At 41.8% G+C, this 11,561-nt stretch overlaps 1 protein-coding gene across 2 annotated transcripts; it reads right to left on the reverse strand.

Annotated features, from left to right (window-relative positions):
* Positions 1-7,979: 7,979 nt before the first annotated feature.
* Positions 7,980-11,204, reverse strand: LOC116366451 (L-rhamnose-binding lectin CSL3-like). Of its 2 annotated transcripts, none has more exons than XM_031818540.1 (9): positions 11,077-11,204; positions 10,782-10,817; positions 10,657-10,701; positions 10,381-10,516; positions 10,136-10,254; positions 8,851-8,895; positions 8,615-8,750; positions 8,430-8,537; positions 7,980-8,210 (listed from the first exon to the last, which is right to left on the reverse strand). In XM_031818540.1, the coding sequence occupies exons 1-8, from the start codon at positions 11,105-11,107 to the stop codon at positions 8,432-8,434; spliced, it is 654 nt and encodes a 217-aa protein (XP_031674400.1). In that variant the 5' UTR covers positions 11,108-11,204; the 3' UTR covers positions 7,980-8,210; positions 8,430-8,431. The 2 variants fall into 2 exon arrangements, with proteins under 2 accessions (XP_031674400.1, XP_031674399.1); XM_031818539.1 differs by having other exon boundaries at positions 7,980-8,181; positions 11,077-11,203.
* Between the last annotated feature and the right edge of the window lie 357 nt (positions 11,205-11,561).

The following is an 11,561-nucleotide window of genomic DNA, read 5'->3' on the forward strand; positions in this document are numbered from 1 at the left end:
CCTGGGACTTTTTGGTAGCTACGGTTAACACTCGTCCCTCAGCGGTAACCCGTTTCCGTTTAAAGGGGCCTCCCTTGATGGTCTGGCTCCCCGGATTTTACATCCAGCTTGAAAATGTTCTCCACTCCCACATCGGAAGCAGTGTGTGCAGCGTGCATCTGTTCTGGCCTGCTGGCAGACAAAACACCTCCTTGGAGCTTGAGCAGAGTGGTTGGTATACCGGTTAGGTGCATATTGATGCTGCGCAGGGTCAGGTGCTTGGGACCGACTGTAGTTGCTGTAATACTGCTGCTGGGAAACAGGTGGCTGGGGGTCCCTATTTGGCCTCCTAACTGGGGGTGGGGCATAGGCACAAGGCGGTGACTGAAACATAGGCTGCTGTAATGTCTCTTTAATCTGAGCAATCTCTGCACTGAGACCTTTTAGAGAAGCTACACCTGTCTTAAGTTCAGCTAACTCTGTTAACAGTCCTGCGGGTATCGTAGTTTTGGCTTCCTTCACAGGACACTTTGCAGATGGCGTATCTTCTAAATGGACTACACTTACAGTTGTAGCAGGCTGTGGGGCATTAAACCGCTTTTTGTTTCGTCTTTCTATCTCATTAGCACAAGCAATGTTAAGCTTCTCTAGCAAAACCTCATCTGATGTTTTGCTCTCTAGCAGGAGAGGCTGCATGTCAATCCTGATACTGTCACTCTGGAGACCCGTAAGGACTGTGTGAAAACACATGCTCTGGACTAGACCAGGGTCATACTTAAGCCCTGATTCTGACTCCTGGGATGCAAACAGTACTTTTTGCCTCAAATCTAAAACGCGCATCAGGAAACTTTGAGGGGTCTCCTTGCTATGCTGTGCTTCTGAAGCTAGCTGTTTGTAAAGCTCTGTTGCACTCTTCTCTTGGAAGTGGGAACGCAGGATACATCTAAGTGTGGGAAGCGTTAGCTGGGGTTTACCTTCCAAGTAGCTGCGTAGCTGTGAGCCTGGAGAAATAGCCCTGACTACTGCGTCTACTATTTCTACCTCAGGATATCCTCTGTTAAGTCCATTTTCAATCTGATGGACAAGGCTGGAAAAAATAAGTTTTTCTTTCTGGCCCGGTTCACCTATCTGACCAGAAATTTTAAACTCTTTGCGCCAGTATGAGCTGGGCTGTGCATTGGGTGAGAGCGGCACGCTCCCCTGAAGATTGGCATGTTGTTGGGGCTGACGCAGAGAATCACTGGCTTTGGCTGCAATAATCTGCTCAGTTCCCACCCCTTGTTGTGGAGTTACAGTTCTCAATTCCTCTATTCTGTGATGTGTTCCGGCTGGTTCAATATCATGGTCAATTTGCCCTGTTTTGTTATCTATGCCACTGATCATCTCTGTCATTTCGTCTCTAAGTAGCAACAATTCCGACATGCCGCCATCTTCTAACTCTGCAACTTCCTCTCTTTCAAGGAACATCATAATGCGAGTCATTAATGCTATGCGGGATTTGTCTTTAACATCTCTTCTCTGTTCGCCTGATATTTCAAGGAAATCACATATCTCTAGTAATTTGTCTTTAGTCAGGGTGTGCAATTCTCCTACTACCTCTTCCTGTAGTTCTTCCAAGGCGCTTGTCATGTTGACAGAACAGGAGGAACTTTTACTGTGCAGGAGTTGACTCTGAATTAGATGGTCCTTACTGTCTCTGATGGTCGATCAATGGCCTCAGTTGACACGTACTTAACCCCTAACTTCCAACTTCCCTCGAACAGCAACACTTTCCTCACTGCAGCCTGCCTGAGTTGTTATGTGGAGATTTAGCTGGCTCGGAATTCAGCGACCAGGGTGTGGAAACTGGACATCTGAGCAGCAATCTCAGCGGAGCCTCCAAAAATGTTACGCCCCTGAAAACAGGGGAGAAATCATCACGAGAGTGATACGGTGTTGTATTCTCAATTTAACGTTTAGTTGAATCAATTTCACAAAAGTAACACATTACAAAACAACAGAAAAACCATTATGCAAATAACACAGCAAAATATCTTATTAACAACGTACATGTTCATTCACAATCGACATAAAATGGCAGCTACTCTCAGTACGATGCTATTCTTCACTTCAACCGAGCAGGGCTAATATTACTCTCTTCAAACTTAACTCTAACTTCCTCAAAACGTTACTAAGACACACCCTAAACACTCTTGACATGTTAGTGAGTTATAACATTTAAATTACTATTTTTATCATCAATAAAGTACCTGAAAACAGGGGAGAAATAATCACGAGAGTGATACGGTGTTGTATTCTCAATTTAACGTTTAGTTGAATGAGAAAAAGACCGCGATTTTCCCCCAGGAATATGGGTGGAGACCAGAGCAATCGATCTCCGGCTCATAGATTAAGAGCATTTCGTAGATCACAGATTAACACTTTTAGGCACTACAAAATCAAGTAATCAATATAACATTTACACATTACTCTCACAATTCGTACCCTTTGACAGATTTGAACTTTAACACAATTATATGAATGTTATCAATCTTTATCAACTGATACTGAATGCCTCTTTTTAACCTTAGATGTTTTAAGATCCTCACATACTATGAACTTACTAATACTTTTTAATGTATAACAGGCTATGACTATTTCCTTTAACCTGTCACACAGGCTGGATCCTCTTGTGAAGCAGGATACATGTTGGTGATATTTTGTGAAAACCTTCAAAGGCTGCTTTCGATTTTTAGAGAACAGTAGGAGATAAACTCCCATTGGCCAATGAATGGAGAAACGTATAACGCCCCACAAACTTTTGACGGATCACATTCACATTGTCATAAAGCTTCACACGGTTGCTAAGCTAATCGTCATGCAATGCCTTCTCAAAGGCGAGAAACCTGCCTATTTTCCTCAAAAGTAGATAATGTCACTATTCCCGAGCAGTACGATATTATCAAACATCTCGGATTACAGTTGCAATTTTGCACATGTACACGGAATTCATGCTAAAGTTGGGGTTTTGAGCTAGCGCCCAATTGATTCCCATTCACTCCTTGAAGAGCTCTCCTTGTTCCAGAATAGTCCAGAATGCACTGCGCAGCCCATTGACAATGTATGGGCAACATACAAATGGGCATTAATACAATGCCAAGGGAGTTTCCCCATCTCCTCAAAGGTATCTTCGGCACTGTCCCACATATTTCGGCAATGCACCAAAATCGATCTGTCCCTCATTTAAATCAAGTCTAAGTGGTGGATCAGTAGTGCGCTATTTCAATGCTGAGTTACATTTTTGTACACCAGTATCCAACACCTGAAAATAATATTTTTGGTCTGATAATATATTTCACTGCAGTTTAGATGGTACAATGATGCGACACTATACTTTTGTCAAACTGAAATTAGGCGAACCAGAATATCATGAAATGGAGGCGTGATCCACAGTTCATTTTTTATTTATATTATGCCATCATTAATATGTCCTGTGGGACTGTAGTTGTAGTACTGCACTGCTCATCCCATATCAAACCAATGGACAATAGGAGACCGAATGTGATCGGATCATCATCTAATTGGCCTTCACATAACTCTTACGGAATGTCCACGTGGATGGGGATATTGGACATGGTATCGAAGTTTACTGGGTGACAATGTATGTTTAATTTCGACAAAATCATTTCTAATTACATTTTTCCAGTACAACATAAGTTCAGCAAATCCCCTTATTGTTTGGGATACCTTTAAATGTACCTTCAGAGGTCATTCAATTCAATTTCATGTAATGGTTTTCTTGAGTCGAAGGAGAGGCGTACCATAACTCAGCGTGGTTATTATTCATGGTTCTTTAATAAAGAAACTATACATGAATAGACTAACAAAACAAGAAATGTGAAAAACCAAAACAGCCCTATCTGGTGCAAACACAGAGACAGGAACAATCACCCACAAAACCCAACACCAAACAGGCTACCTAAATATGGTTCCCAATCAGAGACAATGACTAACACCTGCCTCTGATTGAGAACCATATCAGGCCAAACATAGAAATAGACAAACTAGACATGTAACATAGAATGCCCACTCAGATCACACCCTGACCAAACAAAACATAGAAACATACAAAGCAAACTATGGTCAGGGTGTGACATTTCAACAACAACAAAAAAGCAGTTTCTGGCTAAAGAGACAGGACTAAGGGAAATACATTCTCTAATCGTACAGGAAGCAAAAAAAATTACTACAGAGATACAAAATAAATTAGAGGAAAAACAAAAATAAATGGATAAACTTTTTTCTAGAGCATCCGTTCTCTATTACACACATACACTTCTCTGTGATTCTCCATTTTATATTTTAAAGGACGAAGCTAAATGATCAAAAGATGGCGCAGACAGAGACGGTCGCCTCGCTTCAAATCCTTTGGAAATTGTGCAGTAATTTGTGGACGAAAGTAGGGCACGAGTTTCCTTCCAGAGAGACATCAGGCATTGTAACATTCTATGTTTTACGGAAACATTGCTTACTCTGGATATGTTGTCAGAGTCGATACAGCCATTGGGTTTCTTCATGCGTCGTGCCGACAGAAAAAAAACATCTCTCTGGTAAGTGGAAGGGCGGGGGTTTATGAACATACAGTAACTCAAGTCCTTTTGTTCACCTGACCTAGAAATCCTTAAAATCAAATGCCGACCGCATTATCTCCCAAGACAATTCTCTTTGATTATAGTCACAGCTGTGTATACCCCCCCCCCCCCCCTTCCCCAGGAAACCAGATATCCTCAGGCTGCATTTATCAAATCCAACCAAGACTCCATTTTTCTCAAACCGCCCTATAGGCAGAAACTCAAGCAGGATCTACCCGTGACTAAAACCATTCAACACTGGTCTGATCCATCGGAATCCACGCTTCAAGATTGTTTTGATCACGTGGACTGGAAAATGTTCCGGGAAGCCTCAGACAATAAAATCGTTTTATACGCCGACTCTGTGACTGAGTTTATTAGGATGTGCATTGGAGAGGTTGTACCCACTGTGACTATTAACACCTACCCCAACCAGAAACTGTGGATAGAAGGCAGCATTCGCGCAAAACTGAAAGCGCAAACCACCGCATTCAACCATGGAAAGAGGTTGGATATAAACTGAATATAAACAGTATAGTTATTCCCTCCGCAAGGCAATCAAACAAGCAGATTGTCAGTATAGGGACAAAATGGAGTCGCAATTCAATGGCCCAGACAAGAGACGTATATGTGGCAGGGTCTACAGGCAATTACGGATTCATAAATTCATAAAATGCCTGGATGTTTACAATTTCGGTGATTCTCTTAGAAATGGTTAAAAGTACTGTATAGCAACCCCAGGTGTAAAATTGTAAATAGCAGCTACTTCTCAGAGAGTTTTGAATTGTCAAGAAGAGTTAAACAAGGGTGTCCGCTGTCACCATATCTATTCATTGTGGCCATCGAAATGCTAGCTATTAAATCATATCAAATAACAACATTAGAGGATTAGAAATCCATGGCTTAAAAACAAAGGTGTCCATGTATGCTGCTAACTCAAGTTTAATATTTAATCTGCTTGCTAGTTCCCTGCAATGTCTCATTGAAGATGTAGATATCTTTTCTGTACTCTCTGGACTAAAACCTAATTATGATAAGTGTAAAATATTACGTATTGGGTCTTTAAAAAATACAACTTGTACATTACTATGCAGTTCATATTTAAAATGGGCTGACGGAGAAGTAGAAATGCTTGGTATTCATTGAAAAAAAATATTACATGTAGAGGTAAATACCTGTCTATTTATGGAAAATTTGCCCTGATTAACTCCTTAGTCATATCTCAGTTTACTCACTTACTTATGGCTCTGCCTACTCCTGATGACTTGTTTTTCAAATCGTATGAGCAAAAAATATTTAGCTTTATCTGGGATGCTAAACCAGACAAGAAACAGTGTGCCTATCTATATTTATACATTTGTATATTTTTATTTAAACTGGTAAGTTGTCTGAGAACACATACTCATTTACAGCAACAACCTGGGGAATAGTTACAGGGTAGAAGAGGGGGGATGAATGAGCCAATTATAAACCGGGGATGATTAGGTGGCCATGACGGTATGAAGGACAGATTGGGAATTTAGCCAGGACACTGTGGTTAACACCCCTACTCTTGCGATCAGTGCCATGGGATCTTTAGTGACCACAGAGAGTCAGGACATCCCTTTAACGTCCCATCCAAAAGACGGCACCCTACGGCCTATGGTCATTGGGATATGTTTTAGACAAGAGGAAAGGGTGCCTCCTACTGACCCTCCAACATCACTTCCAGAAGCATCTGTTCTCCCATCCAGGGACTTACCAGGACCAACTCTGCTTAGCTTCAGAAGCAAACCAGCAGTGGGATGATGGGTGATATGCAGGACTAGCTGGCTATATAATGAATATAAATTGGGTGTTGTGAGATTATTATATATAAAAGCACTAAACATCTCTAGAATCTTCACTTATTCAAAAGTTTCACTTGAACCCTAAATGGTTCTCAAGTAAACTAAGAAAAGCTAATCCACTGTTTAAATAACTTTATCTGTGTACAGATTTCAATGTCTCATTTTTGATTGACTGCAAATGATATCTTTTTCAAAGTCTCTACAATTTAAATTTCATCCCCCTGAAAAGATAGAAATATTATGGCTGAATATAAATGTGCTGGGTGATGAAAGACCTGTATTTATGGGAAACAAGTTTGAAAAAGGGTATTTTATATTTAAATATTGTAAATTGGAATGGTTGACTTGTCTTTCATGGAGTTATCAGAATTATTTGGAAAGGTCTACTCAGTACTAGATTATACCCATTGATTACAGCATTACCCCAAAAATGGAGGCAGGTAGCAGCAGGAGGAGGTAGGGAAGCTGTCTGTCTGCCCAATATAAATTATCAGAACTTGCAGAGGAATACAAATTGCATACCAGTTTCATTTGAGGACCAGGATGTTGATGTGTCATTTAGACTGCAAAATAGTTGGGAAGCGATATTTGATTTACCGATTCCATGGGACAGGGTTTATGAGTTAATTCAAGACTTGTGCTTTTCAGCTAATGCAGATTTAGTTGAGATACAGAATCAATTGACCATTTATTTTAGTATTTCCCTCAAGTAGCTTCTCAGGAATGGTTGAAAATGCAAAACATTGATCTAAAATTGACACTAAATATCCTTTTGGAGATCTGGAGAGCAAGTCAAATTATAATACTATTATAGTTTCTCAACTCAATCTGTAGTCTATTCAATAGAAATTGTATGTTAATCACAGCATAGTTGAAATATGCTGCGTAGTGTCTGGCCAGCAGAGACAGGTGGGATGGGCTAAGGGAAGCTGAGGTTTGGGATGTGGAATTGGAGATAAGGGGGAGTGGAGTTGCTGGGCAAAGGATAGACAGATGTCAAATTAATTCCAAATACATTTGAATGACACTGAGGGGCTTTGTTGATACAGTTGAGGCTGATGCCATGCAGGTGTTTGTACAAATGCATACACTCATTCAAATGCTCATAGATGGACATGGTTCCATACATCGTTGGCCTTGCTGTTATATTGGCCTGTATGTTTCTCGTTCATTGGTGGTGCATGGAATTCAATGTATTTCTCAGGGTGGAATCTGATGCTTGAGGGGCAGCTCTTGGAGGGCTGTATCGGTCAGGTCCCCATTTGACAGTGGGAGATCTGTCGACGTGCCGTTGACCCTTTGTGTCTCTGGCTAAGAGGCTGTTAGATGACTAATGTGATGTGGTTGGGCAGCTTCCCTGTAAGTATGTTTATTACCAGATGAAATAGTCAAACTGAATCTACACAGAAAGGGAACATTTGGTTCATGAGCCAACCACTTAACGAGCAAGGTTTGTAGAGTCTACACATTGTATTAAAATGTTTACCTATCCAGGCCTGCTTTGTGACCAGCTGTTGATGCATACGAATTAGGACCAGTAAGAGAGAATAAAGGACACATGTTCAGTAATATTGGTGTGACATTTATTAATGTACAAGAGGCAACTAGTATCGTCTTCCTGCCGCTTCGTTTAATTCAGCCACAGTTCAGAAATTGTTTAAGAAATGCTTCAGCACAATGTACACGGGTTGGAGGAAAACAGCACGACCTGATGAAGATATCCCAGAAGCCTTGTACATCTTCAGGTTCCCCAGGAAGATATCCTGCAAGACAAAATCGTCAGCAGGGTAGCCTAGTGGTTAGAGAGTTGGACTAGTAACCGAAAGGTTGCAAGTACAAATCATGAGCTGACAATGTACAAATATTTCGTTCTGCCCCTGAACAGGCAGTCAACCCACTGTTCCTAGGCCATCATTGAAATTAAGAATTTGTTCTTAACTGCCATGCTAAATAAAGGTAAAATACAACACGAATTCTAGTTCCCAGTCATGTGCACCTATACAAAACTCACATTCAGTCACAGGTGTAAGCCACATCCAAGTACTTATAGGTTCCGACACAGGGGTCACCGAACACAGAGTTGGATACCTTGACGATACACTGGCGCTTTCCATCACACCTGTGTGTCAACAGGTAGAGGTTAACACCACAGCCAATGACTTCCTACAGCTAAATGCACACTGAAGGTTTCAGTACCTTTCTGCCATTTTGCTGGTGGTGGATTGGCTGAGGCAGTTGGTGTTTTTGAGTTGTTGATGTGGGCGCCCAATGGAACACACATCGTGTTGACGACGACCATAGTTGGCACGCTGAATACGGATCTCACCTCGATCTGAGGAAGAGAAAGGACAAACCTTGGTGTTGGTGTGGGCTAGTGACTAATATACACGGCACCACATGATTAAACTGTACGGTAGTGTTGACCAGCTTACCACATAGTAGTTGAGAATCAGAGCCTTCACATATGATGCTGCTTACTGCAAAGACAACACAGGAGTTACACCACTGGCCAGACAAATTAAGACATACATTAGCCTGGTGAAGTGTTAGTGATGCGCACTAACAGGGAATGTTGATTTCAGGTGCATTTTTCTAAAGTCATTATAAACTCGTTAGCATGAACCAAAGTACAAAAAGTTAGGCGCGTCATCTTCCACCGTTACCTTTTAGTTTCACTTCCTTATGAGCAGTTCTCGAAATGCTAACATTTTAAGCAAACTGGCTGGCTAGACCTAAACTGTTGAAAAAATAAAGTCGACCCCGCTACACCCAATCTGTGCAGTTTGTGCCATCTGTCAGATTGGCTATAAACCCTGCAAAACTGTAGGAGTTGCGCTAGCTAGTTACCGTTCACTGAAACATGGTAAACCAGATTAAGTGCACAAGCATCATATAAGCTTGACACTTGCCTTCCATGTTCTTGCTGGCTAATTGAGCTAGATATGTCAATTTAACAAGGAACAGCAGCAGCATATGAGACAAGTCAAAAAAGTTACTGCAAAAAGGGTCAATGCAGATAGTCATTCAGCAGTTAAGGCTTGGGGGAAGTAGAAGCCTTTCAGGGTCCTGTTGGTTCCAGACTTGGTGCAGCCGTACCATTTGTTATGGAGTAGCAGAGACCAGTATAACTTGGGGGGTGCGAGTCTTTGACAATGTAGAGCCTGCCGACACAGGTGGTGTCGAAATCCTGATGCAGGGAGCGCGGCCTCTGATGTACTGGGCCGTACGCGATACCCTCTGTAGCACCTTGTGGTCAGATGCCATACCTAGTGGTGATGCAGCCAGTCAAAAAGCTCTCAATGGTGTAGAATTCAGAATCGGAGGGCTGACACCAATCCTTTTAGCCTCCTGGCAGGGAAGGGCTCAGCCCTCCATTTCCTGTAGTCCACTACCAGTTCCTTCGGCATCTTGGCACCACACTGCCAGGTCTCTGACCTCCCTATAGGCTACTCAAACTAAACAAGTTGCATATCCACAGCTTGCTAGGGTTAGTTAGCAGTTGAGGGTGGTTTACACTTGGAGAAACAAAAGTTAACAAGCTGGTACCATAGGGGAACCAACCCATTATATTCCTTTTCTAGCAATCAGCTGAGCTTACTTTTTTACAAGATTAAAAGTGGGTAGGAGAATTAAACAATGTCCCAACATGACACAGTCATACCAACACTAATATAATACTAAATACTAAATATTATTAGCACACATTCAGAGACTGACTTGTTTCTTGCTGTTGGACACAGGAGTATTTGGTGTCCAGGTACTTATAAGTCCCGACACAGGGGTCTCCAAAAACGAAATTGGATGCAGGGACAATACACTCGCTCTTCCCACCGCATCTGTGTGTTTCAAAGACATGTTGAGGTCATGAGTTCATACAGGTAAACACAACAGGTTCCAGCACATTTCTGCCATCTTGCTGGTGGTTGTTTACACTACAGCCAAGGAGTTACAGGTTCTAGTACCTTTCTGCCATCTTGCTGGTGGAGGATTGGCTGAGGCAGTTGGTGTCGGTGAGTTGGTTATCAGGGCGCCCAATAGAACAAACATCGTGTTGACGACGACCGTAGTTCGCACGCTTGATATGGATCTTACCTCCATCTGAGGGAGATGGAGAACAGTGAGGCACGAAGGAGAGCCAAGTATGGGTCTCTATGGTGTGGGCTAGTGACGCTAATCTACAGTATAAACGATCATAGGTGGTCGGTGAGTATACTGTTCAGCAGTGTGGACTAGCTTACCACATTGCAGTAAAGCATCAGAGCCTTCACACGTGATGCTGATTGCTGCCAGGACAAATAAACAGGAATTACACACCACTCACATTAGCTTGGTTAAGTAGTATCATCATTATTACATACAGTACCTCCATCTGTTAGTGTGCAGCAAGCTGTAGCCAGCACTGAAACAACATCACACAGCTAGTTCAGCAACATTCAACATCATATGCACTTGGACCATGAAGCTACAACTCAGCATTGGTCTCTATACGCAAGTTCAGCATTTGGTCTCATATTCCATGCTTTGAATACCTTTTTGCCCAAAAGGAACTGAATGTCCCTCAAATCATATTACATGTACTTCTTTTCACTCACAAATACAAACATTGTCATATATATTTAAATTCTAATCTGCATCAGATACAGATTTTGTATACTCACATGTGACCACCGTCAGTCTCAAAATGCACATGATGCCAGGTACAGGAGTGGTACTAACAGAGAAAATGCAACTGATGATAACAAGATCCAATACACCTGGTATTTATGTTATGTGACATGTCTTAATTTACCCAGGTGTATCTATTTGTCTCCAGGTGCACCTCATTGCAATTAGGGGCCTGCGTTTGGTGGTCAAAACCTGGCTATTGAGTCAGTCTCATGGAGTTAGATAGAGGACTCTAGATGGATGAAATCCATGTTGGCATGAACATTGCCACTGAGGGCTTCCAACAAAGTAGCCATCTAGGTGGAGCTTCTCAAATCAAATCAAATCAAATTTTATTTGTCACATAAACATGGTTAGCAGATGTTAATGCGAGTGTAGCGAAATGCTTGTGCTTCTAGTTCCGACAATGCAGTAATAACCAACAAGTAATCTAACTAACAACTCCAAAACTACTGTCTTATACACAGTGTAAGGGGAT

The sequence above is a fragment of the Oncorhynchus kisutch genome, unplaced genomic scaffold (genome assembly GCF_002021735.2).
Source record: "Oncorhynchus kisutch isolate 150728-3 unplaced genomic scaffold, Okis_V2 scaffold1470, whole genome shotgun sequence".
NCBI classification, from domain to species: Eukaryota; Metazoa; Chordata; class Actinopteri; order Salmoniformes; family Salmonidae; genus Oncorhynchus; species Oncorhynchus kisutch.

Bases quoted from the DNA above. Each gene is read 5' to 3' on its own strand.
- LOC116366451 (XM_031818540.1), bottom strand. From the start codon at position 11,107: ATGTGCATTTTGAGACTGACGGTGGTCACAT. The intron at 10,255-10,380 runs GTACTAGAACCT...TGAAACACACAG, and splicing joins ACCAGCAAGATGGCAGAAAG to ATGCGGTGGGAAGAGCGAGT. The intron at 8,751-8,850 runs GTAAGCTGGTCA...TCTCTTCCTCAG, and splicing joins TGATTCTCAACTACTATGTG to ATCGAGGTGAGATCCGTATT.